This window comes from Salmo trutta, chromosome 14 (assembly GCF_901001165.1).
Source record: "Salmo trutta chromosome 14, fSalTru1.1, whole genome shotgun sequence".
Classification (NCBI taxonomy): domain Eukaryota; kingdom Metazoa; phylum Chordata; class Actinopteri; order Salmoniformes; family Salmonidae; genus Salmo; species Salmo trutta.
Window position 1 is genome coordinate 55,690,505 of NC_042970.1, and position 23,005 is coordinate 55,713,509.

Here is a 23,005-nt window from a genome sequence, read left to right on the forward strand (position 1 = left end):
TATATTCTTAGCATTTTATTGAAAGTATATGAATAATGGTTTGCATATGAAACTTGTGTACAAACAAGTTCAATTGAACCTGCAAGTAAGCATTTACATGGGTATACCATGCATATCCTGTACATACGACTAATAAAACTTGACATTTTATGTTAATGTTTCTGGTTATTTCAAACCTTTTTCTTTCATTCTTATGCAGACAGGCCTTGCCATGGTTGATATCCTACTTTAAATTGTACATTTATGCTGAGAAAAGTTTACCTCTGCCACTCAGAGTTTTTGATCCTACTGTGATGAGTGACAATTGGACTATTTCACCTCCTTTTCATTGTCAGTGAAAGGGGCAGCAGCCGAGGCAGCAGCTACTCTTCCTGGGGTCCAGCAACAATTAAAAAATATTATATTACATTTCATAACACTTTTCACAACAGATTGTGTTCCCACAGGCCACTACTCTACTACCACATATCTACAATACAAAATCCGTGTGTGTGTGTAGAGTGCGTGTCTTATCGTGTATCTCTTCACAGTCCCTGCTATTCCATAAGGTGTATTTTATTTATATATTTTTAAATCTGATTCTACTGCTTTCATCAGTTACCTGATATGGAATAGAGTTCCATGTAGCCATGGCTCTATGTAGTACTGTGCGCCTCCCATAGTCTGTTCTTGACTTGGGGATTGTGAAGAGACCATTGGTGGCAAAGAGACCATTGGTGGCAAAACAAGTAGTGATGAAGTTAATCTCTCCTCCACTTTGAGCCATGAGAGATTTACATGCATATTATTGTTAGCTCTCTGTGTACAGTTTAAGGGCCAGCCGTGCTGCCCTGTTCTGAGCCAATTGTCCCTCTTTGTGGCACCTGACCACACAAATTAACAGTAGTCCAGGTGAGACAAAACTAGAGCCTGTAGGACCTGCCTTGTTGATAGTGTTAAGACTGAGCAGCGCTTTATTATAGACTGACTTCTCCCCCCTTTTTAGCTACTGTTATATCAACATGTTTTGACCATAACAGTTTACAATCCAGGGTTACTCCAAGCAGTTTAGTCACCTCAATTTCCACATGATTTAGTTGAGGTTTAGTGAATGATTTGTCCCAAATACAATACTTTTAGTTTTAGGACTAACTTATTCTTTGCCACCCACTCTGAAACTAACTGCAACTTTTTAAGTGTTTCAGTCATTTCAGTTGCTGTAGTAGCTGATGTGTTGAGTCATCCGCATACATAGACATGTCATAAGTAAAGATTGAAAAAATTAAGTTGCCTAGACAGCTGTCCTGGGGAATTCCTGATTCTACCTGTGTTATGTTGGAGAGGCTTCCATTAAAGAACATCCTGGTCAAACACATTTTTTTTCCTGAAAGTTTACCAAGGGTTGGTAACAGACTGACTGACTGGTTAGCTATTTGAGCCGGTAAAGGGGGCTTTATGATTATTGGGTAGAGGAATTACTTTTGCTTTCCTCCAGGCCTGAGGGCACACACTTTATAGTAGGCTTAGATTGAAGATATGGCAAATAGGAGTGGCAATATTGCTTACTATTATCCTCAGTAATTTTCCATCCAAGTTGTCAGACCCCGGTGGCTTCTCATTGTTGTTAGACGACAATTTGTTCACCTCTTCCACTCTCACTTTACGGAATTCAAAATTACAATGCTTGTCTTTATTCATTTGATCAGTTATATTTGGAGGTGTAGTGTCAGTGTTTGTTGCTGGCATGTCATGCCTGAGTTTGCTAATCTTGCCAATGAAAACATGATTAAAGTAATTGGCAATGTCAGTGGGTTTTGTGATGAATGAGCCATCTGATTCAATGAATGATGGTGCTGAGTTTGCCTTTTAGACCAGAATTTCATTTTAAGGTGCTCCAAAGCTTTTTACTGTCATTCTTCATATCATTTATCTTTGTTTCATAGTGTAGTTTCTTCTTTTTATTCAGTTTAGTCACATGATTTTCTCAATTTGCAGTACGTTTGCCAATCAGTTGTGCAGACGGAATTAATTGCCATTCGTTTTGCCTCATCCCTCTCAACCGTAAAATGTTTCAATTCCTCATCAAACCACAGGGATTTACCGATTTTTACAGTCGTTTTCTTAATGGGTGCATGCTTATTACTAACTGGAATAAGACATTTCATAAATGTGTCAAGTGCAGCGTCTGGTTGCTCCTCATTCCACACCACAGACCAACAAATATTCTTTACATCAACAACATAGGAATCACTACACAACTTATTGTATGACCTCTCATACACTATTAGACCAAGCCTTTAGAACTTTTGGCTTTCCTAGATATGGCTACTACATTGTGATCACTACATCCGATGGATCTGGATACTGCTTTAAAGCAAATTTCTGAAGCATTAGTAAAGATGTGATCAATACATGTTGACGATTTCGTTCATGTGCTGTTTGTAACTACCCTGGTAGGTTGACTGATAACCAGGTTGAAGGCACTGGTTACAGTTTTAAACTTTTTCTTGAATGGGCAGCTTGATGAAAGCCAGTCAATATTTAAATCACACAGAAAATATACCTCTGTTTGATATCACATGCATTTCACAGGTTATCCAGATACTGACTGTTAGCATTTGGTGGCCAATAGCAGCTTCCCACAAGAATTGGCTTTAGGTGAGGCAGATAAACCTGTAGCCATATTACTTCAACAGTATTTATCATGAGATCCTCTCTAAGCTTTACAGGAATGTGGTTCTGAATATAAACAGCAGCACCTCTACCATTGGCATTTTGTCTTTTCTGTAAATGTTGTTATTACCATGTATTGCTACCACTATCGTCAAATGTATTATCCAAGTGAGTTTCAAAGATTGTCAGAACATGAATTTCATCTGTTACTAGCAAATTATTGATTTCATGAATCTTGTTTCTTATGCTACATACAGTTGAAGTTGGAAGTTTACATACACCTTAGCCAAATACATTTAAACTCAGTTTTTCACAATTCCTGACATTTAATCCTAGTAAAAATTCCCTGTCTTAGGTCAGTTAGGATCACCACTTTATGTTAAGAATGTGAAATGTCAGAATAATAGTAGATAATTATTTATTTCAGCTTTTATTTCTTTCATCACATTCCCAGTAGGTCAGAAGTTTACATACACTCAATTAGTATTTGGTAGCATTGCCTTTAAATTGTTTAACTTGGGTCAAACGTTTTGGGTTGCCTTCCACAAGCTTCCCACAATAAGTTGGGTGAATTTTGGCACATTCCTCCCGACAGAGCTGGTGTAACTGAGTCAGGTTTGTAGGCCTCCTTGCCAGCACATGCTTTTTCAGTTCTGCCCACAAGTTTTCTATAGGATTGAGGTCAGGGTGTTGTGATGGCCACTCCAATACTTTGTTGTCCTTAAGCCATTTTGCCACAACTTTGGAAGTATGCTTGGGGTCATTGTCCATTTGGAAGACCCATTTGCAACCAAGCTTTAACTTCCTGACTGATGCCTTGAGATGTTGCTTCAATATATCCACATAATCCACACATTTCCTCCCTCATGTTGCCATTTATTTTGTGAAGTGCACCAGTCCCTCCTGCAGCAAAGCACCCCCACAACATGACGCTGCCACCCCCATGCTTTACGGTTGGGATGGTGTTCTTCAGCTTGCAAGGCTCCCCTTTTTTCTCCAAAAATAATGATGGTCATTATGGCCAAACCGTTCTATTTTTGTTTCATCAGACCAGAGGACATTTCTCCAAAAAGTTCAATCTTTGTCCCCATGTGCAGTTGCAAATCGTAGTCTGGCTTTTTTATGGTGGTTTTGGAGTGGTTGGGTTCTTCCTTGCTGAGCGGCCTTTCAGGTTATGTCGATATAGGACTCGTTTTACTGTGGATATAGATACTTTTGTACCCGGTTCCTCCAGCATCTTCACAAGGTCCTTTGCTGTTCTGGGATTGATTTGCACTTTTCACATCAAAGTACGTTCATCTCTAGGAGACAGAATGCGTCTCCTTCCTGAGCGGTATGACAGCTGCGTGGTCCCATGGTGTTTATACTTGCGTACTATTGTTTGTACAGATGAACGTGGTCCCTTCAGGCGTTTGGAAATTGCTCCCAAGGATAAACCTGACTTGTGGAGGTCTACAATTTATTTTCTGAGGTCTTGGCTGGTTTCTTTTGATTTTCCCATGATGTCAAGCAATGAGGAACTGAGTAGGCCTTGAAATACATCCACAGGTACACTTCCAATTGACTCAAATGATGTCAATTAGCCTATCAGAACCTTCTAAAGCCACAACATAATTTTCTGTCATTTTCCAAGCTGTTTAAAGGCTCAGTCAACTTAGTGTATGTACACTCCTGACCCACTGGAATTGTGATCCAGTGAAATAATCTGTCTGGAAACAATTGTTGGAAAAATGACTTGTGTCAAGCACAAAGTAGATGTACTAACAGACTTGTCAAAATTATAGTTTGCTAACAAAAAATCTGTGTAGTGGTTGAAAAACGAGTTTTAATGACTCCAACCTAAGTGTATGTGAACTTCCGACTTCAACTGTATGTTAATGTGGTATTTTGAGCCAAAGGGTTAGTTGAGCCACCCCTTGTTTCCAAATATTTAGGAAGAAGAAACCCCATGGAAAAATAATTTAAGATTTTTACAAAGTCTAATGTATTGTTATATATGATTTTATGAAGTTAGTATCTAAGTAGATAGTTTTAAAACCTAGCATGAAAGTGCATCCTTGTTGCTGTGTGGGCTAATATAGTAATGTAGAAAACACTTCAATTTGCTCAACTTACCATTGGCAAGTTGAGCCAATGGTAAATTGAGCAAATTGAAGTGTTTTCTTCCCAGGCATTATTGCTGGCATATGAGGTAGGCCAGGCCCTGGTGTTATGTTAAAAATGTTTAAAAAAAGAACAGTGTTTGTTAGGTGTAAAGCATATGTTAAGGGTTAAACCTGTATTATAAGACAAAGGTGCTTGTTTTTGGTGAATAAAGATGGACGTGTTTTAAAAAAGTAGTGGTAATATTTAATTCAGTACAGACTTGTTTTAAGCATCTTGTCCCTACACTCAACTTACCACATTCCCAGGATAAGTTGTGCCAAGAAAGCACTTTTTTGCCACAAGCTATGTTTTCAAAACTGTTATGTTTACATTAATTCTGATTTTTATTTCTAGCGATACACATCCTGAAATATACAGTACTAGTCAAAAGTTTGGACACACCTGCTCATTCAAGGGTTTTTCTTTATTTTTACTATTTTCTACATTGTAGAATAATAGTGAAGACATCAAAACTATGAAATGACACATGGAATCGTGTTAAACAAATCAAAATATAATCGAGATTCTAAAAAGTGGCCACCCTTTGCCTTGAATACAGCTTTGCACACTCTGGGCAGTAGGTGTGTTCAAACGTTTGACTGGTACTGTATGTAAATATATTTGTTAGAAAGAATACCATATTTAGCTTGATGCTGAATGTACAAATTATCTCAACATACCCATGCCTAATTTATTGCATAAAGGAGCAGCATCTGTCAAAGTAACTGCTGGAGTCAAATTAAGGTCATTGTCACAATAGCTGGGAAGTGGTTTCTGACTAGAGGTCGACGAATTATGATTTTTCAACGCCGATACCAATTTAATTTATTTATATTTCATTTAAAAAATATATATATTTCTTTATTTATTTGTAATAATGACAATTACAACAATACTGAATGAACACTTATTGTAACTTAATATAATACATAAATAAAATCAATTTAGTCTAAAATAAATAATGGAACATGTTCAATTTGGTTTAAATAATGCAAAAACAAAGTGTTGGAGAAGAAAGTAAAAGTGCAATATGTGCCATGTAAAAAAGCTAACGTTTAAGTTCCTTGCTCAGAATATGAGAACATATGAAAGCTGGTGGTTACTTTTAACATGAGTCTTCAATATTCCCAGGTAAGAAGTTTTAGGTTGTAGTTATTATAGGACTATTTCTCTCTACCATTTGTATTTCATATACCTTTGACTATTGGATGTTCTTATAGGTACTTTAGAATTGCCAGCCTAATCTCGGGAGTTGATAGGCTTGAAGTCATTAACAGCGCAATGTTTGAAGCACAGCGAAGAGCTGCTGGCAAACGCAGGAAAGTGCTGTTTGAATGAATGCTTACGAGCATGCTGCTGCCTACCACCGCTGTCAGACTGCTCTATCAAATCATAGACTTAATTATAATATAATAACACACAGAAATACGAGCCTTAGGCCATTAATATGGTCAAATCCGGAAACTATCATTACGAAAACCAAACATTTATTCTTTCAGTGAAATACGGAACAGTTCCGTATTTTATCTAACGGGTGGCATCCATAAGTCTAAATATTGCTGTTACATTGCACAACTTTCAATGTTATGTCATAATTAAGTAAAATTCTGGCAGATTTGTAAGCAACGACCCAGGCGGCCCAAACTGCTGCATATAACCTGACTCTGCTTGCACAGAACGCAAGAGAAGTGACACAATTTCCCTAGTTAAAATAACTTTATGTTAGCAGGCAATATTAACTAAATATGCAGGTTTAAAAAGATATACTTATGTATTGATTTTAAGAAAGGCATTGATGTTTATGGTTAGGTTCACATTGGTGCAACGACAGTGCTTTTTTCGCGATTGCGCTTGTTAAATCACCCGTTTGGCGAAGTAGGCTGTGATTCGATGATAAATTAACAGGCACTGCATCGATTATATGCAACGCAGGACAAGCTAGGTAACTACACATGGTTGATGATATTACTAGTTTAACTAGTGATTATGTTAAGATAAGTTTAATGCTAGCTAGCACCTTACCTTGGCGCCTTGCTGCACTCGCATAACAGGTAGTCAGCCTGCCACGCAGTCTCCTCGTGGAGTGCAATGTAATCGGTGTCCAAAAATGCCGATTACCGATTGTTATGAAAACTTGAAATCGGCCATTCCCATTAATCGGTCGATCTCGATTTCTGACATGAGCAAATGTGTCCTGTTATGTATTGTTATCAGTTTTATTTTCATTGCTTCGAATGTCCAGTAAGTGATAGCCATGTCAAGTGCACTTCATGCCATGCCTGTGATATGGACAATGGGGCTTATAGTTAGAGAGAGCTCACTCCAAAATCGAAGGTTGCCAGTTTTTAGGATGATGCATTTGTTTTCCATTCATTTGGGCTGGAGTTATTTATTTAAAGTGGGAGATCAAGCTGATCCTCTGTTATAGGAACATTTCTATTTTGCCCTGTTTATCAAGTGTGTCAATCAACTGACTGGCTTTCTTGATGTCTATAGTATTCTCTCTGGTATGCAATCTGGTTTCCGCTCAGGTTAACGAGGTGTCACTGCAACCTTAAGTCCTAAATGAGGTCACCATTGCCCTTGATTCTAAGCAATGTTGTGCTGCTATTTGTATTGACTTGGCCAAAGCTTTTGATACGGTAGACAATTACATTTTTGTGGGCCGGCTAAGGAGTATTGGTGTCTCAGGGGTCTTTGGCCTGGTTTGCTAACTACCCCTCTCAAAGAGTGTATAAAGTCAGAAAATTTGCTGTCTCAGCCACTGCCTATCACCAAGGGAGTACCCTAAGCCTCGATCCTAGGCCCCATGATCTTCTCCATTTACATTAACCATATAGCTCAGGCAGTACGAAGCTCTCTCATCCATTTATATGCAGATGATGGTCTTATACTCAGCTGGCCCCTCCCCGGATTTTGTGTTAAATGCTCTACAACAAAGCTTTCTTGGTGTCCAAAAAGCTTTCTCTGCCCTTAACCTTGTTCTGAACACCTCCAAAACAAAGGTCATGTGGTTAGGTAAGAATGCCCCTCTCCCCACCGGTGTGATTACCTCAAGCTCTAAACCCTCAGAGTTAGTCACCTCATACAAGTACTTGGGAGTACAGTGGATCTTCCTTTAAAAGTTGCAGCATACTGCAGCACAGCTTGTGTGGTGCCGGAGAATTCTATGGCACGTTATTTAAGTGCCAACCACTGGTACCATTTAATGCTAGTTTGACAACCAGAGAGGGCACTTTTGAGAAGCATTTGATAGCCTTCAATAGTGGCTGTACTAGAAACTGTAAAACATTTTTTGTAAGAACATGGTATATGGGACTGATTTGTAAGAAATTTTGCTTAATTAATTTTATTAATATTATGGTGTTTCTGTTCCAAGAAAAATGGAAAAACCCTCAGTTTCCGTTAGGATGCAACAGAAAATATGGCACTGTACAACGTGACGGTTGGGAGTAGGCTACAGGGCTGGGCTATTTAGCTAAAGAATCCCTGAGTCGTGTGGGCACGTGGGAGACTGGGGTTCAATTCCCTGATGGGGAGGAAGGAGTAGGCTGTCCTTGTAAATAATAATTTGTTCTTAACTGATTTGCCTAGTTAAATAAAGGTTACACTAAGAGCATAACGTTCCTACACCATCATTTTACTCTAACCAATACCCAAACGGAGATTCAGACAAAATACAAATCTCATTGATTTATCAAGGTGCTAAAACAGTTGTTGGCTAATGCTTCAAATCCTATTGCTTCTAACTTCAGTATGCTTTTTAAATAAATAAGACCTACGCCACTTTTAACAGCACATTACTCAACACTAGTGAGACTCATGTCGCCGACAGTAGGCCTACAGTATATCGAAAAATATGACTCTCCGCCAATAATTTATATTTGGAGAATTCTAAATTAAAACCAAAAGCCGCCTCATGGGTCTCCTGATTGCGGCCGGCACGGGTGTCTGTAGCAACGTATTTTGCATTGCGGTGACTTATACAGCTGTGCCACTGTGGAGGCCCCATCCCATAAAGTATCAAAATACAGAGAGGTGTTGGTAAAGGTATATTGTCCTGCTAATAGCCCATAATGGGCTATTATAACACTGTATATGGTGTCCAGGTCAGGATAACCAAACATTTTATTTATTAAAGACCATCAAAGAATGTTGGTACATTATTTATTTTGATCCAATGCCATGAATGAGTGAGTCACTCCGCTTTATGTAGGTGTCCGCTATATGACTGTGCCATCAACTTGATAATATTTGAGGTTATTTCTTTATTTTTTAAATTGGGTGAGCGATTTCAATCTGAATGAAGGCCAAAATTATATTTGTAAAGGCCAAAAATGGATTTCTGTTTTTAAAGGGAGAGAAACGCTGGGCCAATTGTGCTCCGCCCTATGGGATTCGCAATCATGGTCGGATGTGTTTTAATAATAATACTTAGAAACCCTCTTAGGCCTCACTCCCCCCTATCTGAGACATCTACTGCAGCCCTCATCCTCCACATACAACACCAATTCTGCAAGTCACATTCTGTTAAAGGTCCCCAAAGCGCACACATCCCTGGGTCACTCCTCTTTTCAGTTCGCTGCAGCTAGTGTCTGGAACCAGCTGCAACAAACACTCAAACGAGACAGTTATCTCAATCTCTTCATTCAAAGACTCAATCATGGACCCTCTTACTGACAGTTCTGGCTGCTTCGCGTGATGTATTGTTGTCTCTACCTTTCGCTTGTGCTGTTTGTGCCCAATAATTTTTGTGCTTCTACCATGTTGTCATCTTGTGTTGCTGCCATGCTATCTTAGGTCTCTCCTTATGTAGTGCTGTGATGTGTTTTGTCATTTAAAAAAAATGTATCCCAGGCCCCATTCCCGCTGGAGGCTTTTTTTGTATTTTGGTAGGCCATCCATCGTAAATAAGAATTTGTTAACTGACTTGCCTAGTTAAATAAAGGTTCAATAATAAAAAATACAAAAATTGACATTTTTAAAGTAGTAAGCTAAAAACAAAGTCCAAAGGGTTATTTTCATTGTGGTCCTCTTAGACAGTGAGATGGCAGGTGGGCAAGATTGACACATCATACTTTAGGCCTAGAGAAGATTCAGATCCACACAACAGATGCAATATAATTAACTTTTTAGACACCTTTTTTGAGGTCTAGAAAATGACTTTGTTGACTCCAAGTCAAAGTTCCTATCTCTTTTTAAGGCCCTCACCCTGGCTTAAAGTTATGTTCCTATATTTCTCTAATCTCTACATAAGAGCATTGTGTTTTCACTGAGCTTAATGATGGTTTGGAGGTGGTCCTGCAGACAGGAAAGCGGATGGAGATGACGGGCTTATTATCTCCCCATCAGTACAAGGACCCTCTTTGATTAATGATGTTAGAGACAATTCCCCCAATCTCCCCTCTCTTTTACATGGCAAATAAGTATGGTGTTGGCCGGTGGTGTGTCTCTGGGCTGCATGCGTTTCTGACTGGCAGGGGCTGCCATCGTAAATCTAGGGAAGAGAATGGAGCATCTTGTTGCCCTCAGTCTGACACTGATTCAACAGAGCACATGGCTAAATTAAACTAGTTTGAGGATGTGAAGGTCTGATAGGATAAGTACAACAATATGTGTGGGAACAAACATGTGAGAAGGACCCCCTGAATGTCATTATGGGTTTAGTATCATTTTCTTTCTTCTCCTATAAATATTTATGTTCGGCTGGGGTTGATCTCCCTAGACCCAGTTCAATACAGCTGCTATTATGTGATTTATAACCATTATTGCCTTTCCCAACAAGCAAATGATTTGATGGAACTCTCTGTGTTATATAGCCCTGATGGTCCCTCTCATAATGAGCATCCTAACTTTACCTGCCATAAACATAGCTTTATCTGGGCGACGAGAGTACAATGGGGGTTGTCTGGATGTGAGGTGAGTTCTAATGGTACAATACCATTACCTCATGGGTTTAGTATCATTTTCTTTCTTCTCCTATAAATATTTATGTTCGGCTGGGGTTGATCTCCCTAGACCCAGTTCAATACAGCTGCTATTATGTGATTTATAACCATTATTGCCTTTCCCAACAAGCAAATGATTTGATGGAACTCGCTGTGTTATATAGCCCTGATGGTCCCTCTCATAATGAGCATCCTAACTTTACCTGCCATAAACATAGCTTTATCTGGGCGACGAGAGTACAATGGGGGTTGTCTGGATGTGAGGTGAGTTCTAATGGTACAATACCATTACCTCATCCAATAATTCAGCACCTCTTATGGTAAAGTAGCATTTCTAGCATGAACTGTAGGCTTTGTGCCTTCTGCCAATCGTCTCAATCCTCAAATGGCTCTGTAATGCTGTTGAAGTGCCTCATCTGTCAAGGGGAGTAATTCTGAAGACACATTGACCAATCCAACCATTTTTTTTTCTTGTTTTGCAAGAAGGAAACTGACACTTGTGATCTTGTTGGATATGGGCATTGTTTGAGTGTTAGGCGTGGGGTACAGAGTACCTTTGATGGTGTGCAATAAAGCTATGACCCATTAACTTCCATATTCATCCCCCTGTTTTATTCACTGATGGCTGGAAATAAAACTGAATAATAAAGGGGAGCTTTGGAGTGCTTCTGACAGGCTTCACTCCATCCTCTGTATCTGTGTTGGTAGAGTCGAACCATTTGCAGCTCCACTCTGTACTTTAGAGAATTAGCCAGCACAGACAGACTCCGGCAGGCACACCCACATAAAAAAATTACCATAGTGTGCTATAGTGTTTTGCAGACTTTAATGTAATATTCAACAAAGTCTGCAAAAACACTAGTGACTACTGTAATATTTACTGTTTTATGGACATGACTGTTGGATACGGTAGTGTTTACTATAGTATCAATACTGTAAAGAAACTGCACTATATACTGTAGTGTTTTTGCAGACTGTACTGTATTGTAGTATTTAATGTAGGGTTTTTGTGGACTGTATTTACTGTAGATTTTTTGCCGGCCATTACTGTAGTATTTACTATAGTAGTTTTGTTATCTTTGACATAGCAGTGGAGGCTTTGTCCTTGAGAGAACCTACTGGACAAAATACTCAAACAGCAAATTTTCCATAACCTGTAGATGGGTGGGACTGAGGTTTCTTTAAAAAAAAAAAAAGAAGTTTAATAACCTGTATGGAAAACCAACATATGGTTTATACTTGGCATGTAGGTTATGGGGGAGGGGAATGGGTATATGCAAATTAAATACCGTAGTGTTTTTTTTTTTTTTTTTGTGAACATTACTTTTAGTATTTACTGTAGTGTTTTTGTAGTCTGTAGTATTTACTACAGTATATTGTAAGCACTACACATGATCAAGGTATACTACAGAATTATATTCTATAGTAAACAGTAGCATAGTTTCCTGTGGGCACATATGCACGCATGCAGGCAAACACTCACAGCCCACCCAGTCAGTCTCCACACGCGCTCTCGCTCTCGCTCTCTCTTGCTCTCGCGCTCTCTCGCTCTGATAATCTCAGCCTTCAAAGTGGCTGTTGCCTCTCCTCGGCTGAGCCTAATAGGGTATGAATGAGCTGCAACCCAGTGCAGAATGAGGCACGTACCGCATGGCCCTGACACATATCATCATCGCCATGATCATCAGCATAAAGCTACTGCCAATCAGTCATCAGCATCCCACCCATTGAAAGAGAGAGCAGCCCAGCCCTCCACTGCCACCTCACCTACTCTAAACCCTATTCGCCTGCCTCGAGGCATTGATTTTTAATCCCTCAAGCCTGTCAGTTTAAAATGGGATGCGTTTACATGGTGGATAAGTAACAGCTGTGTATGGTCAGCTGACAATCGGTCTGCCAGTGCATCACCGGGGGCACTCTGCCTGCCCTCCAGGACACGTACAGCACCTGATGTCACAGGAAGGCCAAGGACGACCACCTCCCGAGCCACGGCCTGTTCACCCTGCTACCATCCAGAAGCTGAGGTCAGTACAGGTGCAGCAAAGCTGGGACTGAGAGACCGAACCTGTTTTTCAATCTCAATGCCATCCGACTGTTAAATAGACATCACTAGCCAGCTATCACCCGGTTACTCAACCTGCACCTTAGAGAATTCTGCCCTATAGACAAGGAATCACTGATCACTTTAATAATGTTTACATACTGCTTTACTCATTTCATATGTATATACTGTATTCTATTCTACTGTATTTTAGTCAATGCCACTCCGACATTGCTTGTCCTAATATTTTTTATATATTTCTTAATTCCATGTATTTTTAGATGTGTGAATTGTTAGATATTACTGCACTGTTGGAGCTAGGAACACAAGCATTTCGCTACACCCACAATAACATCTGCTAAATGTGACCAATAACATTTGATTTGAATTATATTGTGTTCCCTACAGGTTATAGAAAAGAACAGAAGCACTGAGATATCCGCTCTAATGGATCTTAGTATTTCTTCAGTAAGTTTCCTCAAAGAGAAAGCTCCCACTTCTATGTAGAAAATGTATAAATCAAAAACACCATGGTAAGCACTACAGTAATTACTATAGTGTATATACACTATAGTAAACCGTAAATACTACAGTAATCACTGTAGTTTTTTGTTGTTGCAGACTTTAGTCCACAAAAACACTACAGTAAAGTGCAAAACACTACATGCCAAACTATTGTATACTATAGTATTTTTCATGTTGGAGGATTGCATCGGATATTAGGGCACAAAAAAAACAGAACAGTAGTCAGACTCACACCACAGGTGGGCCTGTATAACATGCATGGCAATCAACTTCTTGTGTAACAGACCGAACATTGATTTCTCCTCTTCACCAGAGATGAAAGACTTGAGTGTTTGTTCTACACCCCTTTGACATTCTCTGCCTGAATCTGACAGGTGATTAATCAACACTTTTGTTGTTACAACGATGCTATTTTGGCACTGCCTGGCAAAGTAGCACCATGCTAAATCACATATTTAGAAACAGGGCTGTAACCAGTAGGAGCTCATTTACTGCATTTCTATACAATTAAACAACTTTAAAATGCTATTTGGAGAATAGCAAAAATGATCCCGCCATTATCACCTTGGCTGCTGTAGGTTAATTTACTATTACCCATCCAATTGTAATGTTATACCCCTGAAAGGGGGGAAATATGAGATGCTACATGTCAGTGTGAATCATCAGCGACTGTTCAGTCAGATTTAATGAATTGGATAAAATCATCAACCCTTTACATCAGGGTGGGGGACGACCGGCCCGTATATGGCCTACGAGACCGTTTGATCAGCCCCCTGAGACAATTTATAAATACTTTGACATTTTATTACTTTTTTTTTTTTAAAAGCTTGACGTTGTTTTTCTACAAAAATAAAATGTATTTTTTTTTATTCTTAGTGAAAGGCAATCCTGTATGCCTAGTTTGTGGGGATGTACTTGCAGGAATGAAAAATACATTTGGAGCGTCATTACAGCTCAAAACATGCTAAACTGAATGCGTTGCAAGGACATCTTCGTGTGAAAAAAGTCACTGCTCTTCAGTGGGGTTTAAGTGCCCAACAAGTCGCCTTTACTTAACCTCGTTTGGATGGGGAAAATGTTATGCAAGCAAGTTATGGTGAGCGAGTTTATTGCAAAGAAACTGAAGGATAATTTGTAAAAGAGTTGCTAGCACCAGACGAAGTTAATAAATTGTTCCAGTGTCAGTTTGTCTCGAATCGTCACCGAGCGGATAACTGGCATGGCGCAAGATAATTTAAACTTTGAAGGACTAAGCAAGAAATGTCGAGATTCTCTTTGGCATGTGATGAAACGACTAACATAACAAATACGGCCTAATTTGCCATTTTTGTGCGTGGGATTACCGCTGAGTTTGACACAAGGGAGGAATTGCTGTCTTTGGAAGCCATGCATGGCACAACCGGACGTGAGAACTTGTTGGAGATATGTCTCGGCTATGAGCAAATTTGAGCAACGGTTTGAAAAAATGTAAGTGGCCTTAGTACAGATGGAGCACCAGCCATGGTTGGCTCGAAAAAGGGGTTAACCGCGTTAGTGAAAAAATAAATGAGTTGTCTTGAACCAAGTGATTTTAATTGTATGCAACTGCATCATACATCGTCTGTGTGCACAGTCCCTGAAGCCGAACAACGTAATGGCAACTGTAGTGTCGACCACCAATTTTATCAAAAGCAAAGAGCTGAACAACCGACAATTTATGGCGCTATTGAGTGATCTTGAATCGGAGTAGGGTGATCTGGTTTACCACTGAGGTGCAACGGTTGAGCCGTGGAAACGTGCTCGCGCAGTTTACGGACTGAAGGATGAAGTCAAACAATTAATGGAGATGAAGGGGGAACCTGTCGCGGAACTGAGTGACACGTGGATCTGTGATTTGGCCTTCATGGTGGACATAACCAAGTATATGTCTGACTTGAACGTCAAGCTCAATTAAAGCTGTGGCAAGTCCAACTGGAAAGGGGTAACAGTGCATTTTCCTACTCTGCAAGGATAAGAGCCTGAGAATATGCCGGTGAGTGTGGAAAGCTCGTGAAGGCATTTGGTGGGCGGTTTAATGATGTGAAAAGTAAACAACTGGAGTTTTAACATATTTGCAACCCCGTTTAACGTCGAACCAGCTGATGGGCCGGATGGCCTACAACACGAAGTCTTTGAGCTCAATGCCAGGTACAACAACCTCTCTCTCTTTGAGTACAACAAAATGTACGTTAGCACTGAGCATTTTCCTGTTCTGAGGAGACATGCACTTACATTTGCATCTGTGTTCGGGATGACCTACTGCTGTGAGCAGTTATTTTCCATACCGACTCTTGCAAAGACTCGATTCCGCTCAAGACTGACTCGAACCTGGGAAAACCAGGTAGCGTCCGCTTCACTGCCAGCTGACATCAAACGCCTCGTCAAAGATGAGTAGTTTCAGCTATCCCATTAGAGGTGAGTTTGAACAAGTAATCATAATAATAAAAACATTATTTACAATACTAATATTTATTTATTTGAATATTACTTAGTGATGTAGTGGTAAAAAAAGGGTGGGTAATGGTTAAACTAGAAACTCCTGTAGGCGATCGAGATAAGACCACCGATATAAACTACAACGTATGGCATTTTAGAACTGTATTGTTTGCATTTTGATTTCATTTTAATATAGACCTATAGGGAAGATCTTTTAAATTCCTAACTTGTTTGATAAGATTATTTTCTCAGGGCACCCCACATGGGGTCCAACCCCAAGTTTGGGAACAATGGTTTGCTTTCTTCTCTCTCTGTCTTCTCTGCTTCCTCACGCATGCATTGCCAAAAAGATCATTGCAGCCTGCCTCAGCCTCACCCCTGAGTGCCACATCACTATCTGTCACAGAAGCCTACTCACTGTAAAGCAAAGTTATGAGAACTTAGTAAAACACATGCTAGTAGCCTATTTCTGCCCCTGCTGAGGTAGGCTCCGTTTAACATTAGCTTCTTACTTAGTCCTTCCTTCTAGGTGGCTTAGTAATACTAGCCACAGCCCTTCAATGTTAATGCAATAGAAGTATATAAGCGATTATTTACTAGCTGTGCAGTCATTCTCTGAGTAATTTTTTTGTTCGTTTAAAATTGCCTTTTGTCCAGCATCTTGCAAACTCACTGTCAGCAGCGTTGCTAGTTGCCTACTTGTGCCAAATCTTAGCTGGGGCAGTTTGTTTTACGTCTCAGGCTCTTGACCTGTGCCGCTTGACCTAGCCGTTTGATTGAGCGGTGAATGTGCTACTAAAGGCATATCCGGGCAAAGCAGGCGAGCATAACGAACAAACTGTTCATGATTCCACTTGTTCGCAAAGAGGCATGCGCAATTAGAATTCACTCAGATCAAGAATATAAGCTTTCTGTGCTTTTGATAAACACTGGGAGCAATATTTAGATGTTGACCCATAAATTATTTTCTATATGTACAAAATATACTACATGACCAAAAGTACTGTATGTGGACACTTGCTCGTCGAACATCTCATTCCAAAATCATGGACATTAATATGGAATTGGTCCCCCCCCCCCTTGCTGCAATAATAGCCTTTCTACTTAATGTTAGAACATTGCTGCAGGTACTTGCTTCCATTCAGCCACGAGCAATAGTGAGGTCGAGCACTGATGTTGGGTGATTAGGCCTAGCTCCAATTCATCTCACAGGTGTTTGATGGAGTTGAGGTCAGGGCTCTGTGCAGGCCAGTCAAGTTCTTCCACACCAATCTCGACATACCACTTCTGTATGGACCTCGCTTTGTGCAGGGGGCATTTTCATGCTGAAACAAGAAATGGCCTTCCTCAAACTGTTGCCACGAAGTTGGAAGCACAGAATTGTCTAGAATGTCATTGTATGCTGTAGCGTTAAGATTTCCCTTCACTGGAGCTAAGGGGCCTAGACCGAACCATGAAAAACAGCCCCAGACCGTTAATTCCTCCTCTACCAAACTTTACAGTTTGTACTATGCATTGGGGCAGGTAGCGTTCTCCTGGCATCCGCCGAACCCAGATTCGTCTGTTGGACTGCCAGATGGTGACTCATCTCCAGAGAACGCATTTCCACTGCTCCAGAGTCCAATGGTGGCGAGCTTTACACCACTCCAGGCGACGCTTGGCATCGCGCATGGTGATTTTAGGCTTGTGTGCGGCTGCTCGGCCTTACAAACCCATTACATGAAGCTCCTGACAAACAGTTCTTGTGCTGACTTTGCTTCCAGAGGCAGTTTGGAACTCTGTAGTGAGTGTTGCTACCAAGGACAGATTATTTTTTCAGCACTCGGTGGTCCCGTTCTGTGAGCTTGTGTAGCCTACCACTTTGTGGCTGAGCCGTTGTTGCTCCTAGACGTTTCTACTTCACAATAACAGCACTTACAGTTGACCGGGGCAGCTCTAACAGGACAGAAATTTGACGAACTGACTTGTTGGAAAGGTGGTATCCTATGATGGTGCCAAGCTGAAAATCACTGAGCTCTTCAGTAAGGCCATTCTACTGCCAATATTTGTCTATGGAGATTGCATGGTTGTGTACTCGATTTTTATACACCTGTCAGCGACGGGTTCCATTTACTATAACACATTAACAAACACTTTGATATCTGAATAGCCTGTCATCAGTTGATTTTAACATTATAGATGAAAAGTTTGTCATTCAAGGGATTCAGAATTGCTTGGGAGACTCCCTGAGCAATTCACAACTGCTTCCATCAAGTATAGGGCAAAACATTTGCATCAAATGTGTGTTGGTGATATACTGTATACAGCCTACTTTCAGGAATCTGTTGTAACCAATATTTTTTTCTTCCTTTGCCTCCTTTCACATCATTGCCACGTTGTCACCTGCCTCCCTTAACTTCACTGCGCACCAGCGTTGCTCTTAACAGCCAATTTCCCGCCTAACGAGCACATAATTGTGGTTGTCGCTACGCTAATAGCTCTTTTAGCGACTCCCAAACAGACTTTAGGCCCACAACAGAGACCCTAGCCAGCCAACGTGCTGAAGTGGATCTCTGAACAAACTGGGGGCTTCCAAACAAAATGTCACCTGCTGAAAGAATAGGTGAAAAATGCATGCAAAGCATATGCAACGGAACTCCATTATTTAGATGAAGCCAACCTGAACACGGTGTCAATATTTCTGTGTTGTGAATGCAGGTGTCTTAATGGAGAATGATTGTATTTTAGGGAGGTGCCGTTTTTAATCGGGTTCTCCCTCAGACAGAGGAAAGTGTCGCCAGGGCTGGATAATTAATTGTTTGCTTTGTGATACCAGGCTTAATGCTGACAACTCAAGTGTTTTAAAAAAAAAAAATACAAAAAATGTACGTGCACTCCGACTTAATAAATTGGTCCATCTGTCAAATAAACCTTGACTTAACCTTAATCATCATGAATATATTCAAAAAAGTGTAATGTGGAACCCATTTTTGCCGCCCAAGCTGAGATGCACTCTCCCATTTTACTCCATCATTCGGCTCTACAAAACAATTAGTTTACCGACTGCATAATTGTGCCTTAGTCGGCCAGCCGCAACCCAGTTTGAATGTCAGCCCGAATAATGTTTATCAGTCGCTTTTGTGACTTTGTTTTCTCAAATAACCCAATTTCAACATGACCTTTCTACAGCAATGCGGTATAATGGCAGAAAAGGACATTCAATGAAATCTGGGTGCTTTTAATTGTGCCTGTAACCAATCCTAGTAGTGGTCTTTGTGAGACATTTAAAATGCATAAAGTGATTCAATTTAGCCGAAAATAAATTATGTGGAGCAGCTCACTGAGCTAAGTCGTTAGAGGAGTGGACTGCCAGAGTCTTGTAATAATCATAGCCTTACCCTCTGGAAGTGATCAGGTAGCAAAGATGTGGAGAAACCCATTGACCTTGGTTTAGTCAGTGACCAGTTACTCTTGTGCCCATTTAGTCTTTGTTGGTATCTTGTCCACCATGTTCATGCAACACCAGCATGGGTGAAGCACGATGGCCATTTTGTGCTTACAGAAATCTGAGTTCCCTAAAAGCCTATGCAAATCATTGTTGGGATAGATGCCACCTTTTGTATGTAATAAGTCGTCATAATATTAGATATATAGATTTTGAGTACATTGACAATTCTTACCACTTTTGGGAGAGGCCCCAGTCTCTAAAAATGTTCGGCCAACATCGAAAAGGCTCTTATAAGACATTAACTCAAGCAGCCCAACCCATACTCTGGTAACTCATCCCATTCTCACTATTTCAGAGTTATCATCGTACTGCTACATATAGCCATATTCCCAGAGGTATTGTCAGTAATAATCTTATGACCATAAAGTTGAGTTCCACTGTTTAGCACTGTTACCACAGTGGGTTATCCAATTGGGGTATGCTCGTCCAGTGCTATTATTTCAAATAGCGCAAAATGCCCCCACTGTTTTCAAGTCGCGTACAGGGCTTGGGCTGTGCCATATCCCCAGGGTCTGGAAGGGGACCCATATACTCCCTCTTCACAAAGGTGGTGACCCGTTTGACCTAAATAATTATCACCCCATTTTCTAAACTCTCTTGCCTAGCAATAATTCTAGAATCCTTTGTAAACACTTACATTCTTTGACACTGTGGATCACTCATTACTTACTCAGAGGCTTTCATCAATTGGCCTGGACCAGGCTGAGTAGCTGATTTTGAAAATTATTTAACCCTTTAGACCCCATTATAATGCTACTGTAGAATACTGAGAATTTAAGGTGATGCATATTTTCTCACATTTCAAACAGACATGGCTAAAAAACAAATAGCATTTACAAGTTAACTTAGTTTTAAAGAGCACAATTTTTATTCCAACTGAAATAAGGCTGTATGATAGGTAGTTTGTTGGTCCTTCGAGTATACAGTGTTACACTTTCACTTTAAATGTGCTATAGCTACACTTTAAATGTGTAGCTATAGCACTTTGAATGAATTCTATTGTTGTTTTCATGTTTTATGTACCGTCAAACGATTAACACAACAAGAATCCCTAGAGGATTTAAATTTGAGTAAATTTGACTAAATGACTCACTCAAAATATACGAAGTATAATATATTATACTTATAAATATTATTTACATAATAATACAAAATGTGACCAGAGGACCATATTCAGACTAATTTGTTCGGGTTTTGAAATACTATTTGATTGACAGTGGCTGTTACAGAAGTAAAAATGCAAACTATTCAGACTATTTCACAATGTAGATAACCTCTCTCAGTAAGATTTAGTACAGACTAGGCCTAACATAAAATGTACAAATAGTAGCCTATTTTGACGACAATTCAGTGAATTGGATGTGGTGGAGGACAGGTTGGAGTTAAACACCAGATCTGGGGAAAAAAACAGACTCCGGCCACTTTTAAAAACAACTCCAAAACCCCTGCCACTGGCCCAGGCTGTGTGGTACAAGGGTGAATGGTGGGACGGGGCACGTAGACTCCCCTCTCCGGTGTGCTCTCCCTTGGCTTCTTCCTCTCCCTCTGCTTACTCCTCTTCCTCCACACCTTCATGTTCCCCTCCTTCTACTCTCCTCTTACTCCACCCCTCCCCCCCATAACTCCACATCTCTATCCCTCCAATCATCTCTAAATCCTCTCCCTCCTTGCCTTTTGCTGCTGAGCCCTGACTCGCCACATCACTTCCCTTGCTTTCACTGACCTATTTTGTGTGCATGTTATATGTAGGCTGTCATTTTTTAAATTTATGTAGTTCTGTCCTTGCTGTTCTTGTCTATCAATCTTCTGTATTATGTTTTGTGTTGACCTCAGGAAACAATATCATGATGCTATACAGCACTTTCAATCAATCATTTATGATGTCCTTAGTGGACAGATTGTTTCTCAGTTCATGGTGTGCATGTCAGACTGATGGACAATCAGACAGAATAGAGTCCACACAAATACATTTGTGAATATGATCATAGATGGGTTAGATTATAACCATAAAGGCTGTATATGACTTTTCATAGATCGTAAGAAGTCAAAGCATGTGGCACAAGGGTTTACAGATTCAACACATCAACTATTGTTTATTTATTTAGGATGTTGAAAGTAAAATATTACAAAGATGACACTGCAATTTAGCTAAACAGGTATAGAATAATTCTTCATCTATTTTTATGGGCATAGTTAGCTGGTTGTCTTTGTAAGGAGGGAGTTGGACGAACAAGTGACAGCGTTGCAAGCGAAGCACAATTTTGCCTACAATCAACTCTCGTTTTGTTGCCTGACAGACTAAGTACAGAGTTTGCCAATGTTTGCTGATTAGTTACAAAGCTGGGCCAGTTTCCAAATGAATTGCTAGCAACTTGTTAGCTGCCTATGCAAACAAGTATCATTGCAACTCAATAGCATATGAGCTCCACTGCGCAGGCATCCACCCTAACACAACAGCTAAGCTGTCAAATAATGGGAAACCCGAGGCCTATGAATATCTGTACCTAGCAAACATGATTACACCATGACCTAAAACACTAATTACTCTAATCTTAATTTCAGTGACTGGTTGTCTGTATGAGTAGCTAGGGAAAGTAACAGCTGACATTGACGCTTCGCGAGAGCAGGCCACAATCAATAGCCTGATCAACTCGATCAACTCTGTCACACTGCATGAGGCAAATATCTCTCAGATATACAGTGGCAATAAAAAGTGTGAACTTTTTGGCAATAAAAAAAATCATCAAATTTCATCTGATCTTTATCCCGGTCACAACAATAGACAAACACAGTTTGCTTAAACTAATAACAAACAAACAATTATACGTTTTCGTGTCTTTATTGAACACACCATATAAACATTCACAGTGCAGGGTGGAAAAAGTGTATGAACCCTTGAATAACTGGTTGACCCTCCTTTGGCAGCAATAACCTCAACCAAACATTTTCTGTAGTTGCGGATCAGACCTGCACAACGTTCAGGAGGCATTTTGGACCATTCCTCTTTACAAAACTGTTTAAGTTCAGCAATATTCTTGGGATTTCTGGTGTGAACTGCTCTCGAGTTCATGCCACAGCATCTCAATCGGGTTGAGGTCAGGACTCTGACTGGGCCACTCCAGAACTGGTATTTTCTTCTGAAGTCATTCTGTTGTTGATTTACTTCTGTGTTTTGGGTCATTGTCCTGTTGCGTCACCCAACTTCTGAACTTCAATTGGCTGGCAGACAGCCTAACATTCTCCTGCAAAATATCTTGATAAACTTGGGAATTCATTTTTCCGTTGACGATAGCAAGCTGTCCAGACCCTGAGGCAGCAAAGCCGCCCCAAACCATGAGGCTCCCTCCACCATACTGTACAGTTGGGATGAGGTGTTGGTGTGCTGTGCCTTTTTTTTTTCTCTCCACACAGTGTTGTGTGTTCCAAACAACTCAACTAGTTTCATCCATCTACATATTTTGGAACATCCAGGTGCACTTTTGCAAACTTCAGACGTGCAGCAATTTTTTTTTTTTTTTGGACAGCAGTGGCTTCTTCCGTGGTGTCCTCCCATGAGCACCATTCTTGTTTTACGTGTCGTAGACTCGTCAACAGAGATGTTAACATGTTCCAGAGATTTCTGTAAGTCTTTAGCTGACACGCTCGGATTCTTCTTAACCTCATTGAGCATTCTGCGCTGTGCTCTTGCAGTCATCTTTGCAGGACGGCCACTCCTAGGGAGAGTAGCAACAGTGCTGAACTTTCTCCATTTAT

The 23,005-nt window shown here is 40.2% G+C and overlaps 1 protein-coding gene across 14 annotated transcripts in view; it reads left to right on the forward strand.

The window, feature by feature from the left end:
- The window catches only part of ptprt (protein tyrosine phosphatase receptor type T), a 515,339-nt gene that overhangs the window by 13,469 nt on the left and 478,865 nt on the right, over nucleotides 1–23,005 (forward strand). Inside the window, exon 1 of one of the 14 annotated variants that reach the window (XM_029776447.1) lies at nucleotides 15,293–15,744. The exons of the other annotated variants lie outside the window; for them this stretch is intronic. Coding sequence (XP_029632307.1) covers nucleotides 15,717–15,744 — 28 coding nt within the window. The 5' untranslated portion in view covers nucleotides 15,293–15,716. Of the gene's footprint in view, nucleotides 1–15,292; nucleotides 15,745–23,005 lie in introns of those variants that run through there. 14 annotated transcript variants of the gene reach the window in all.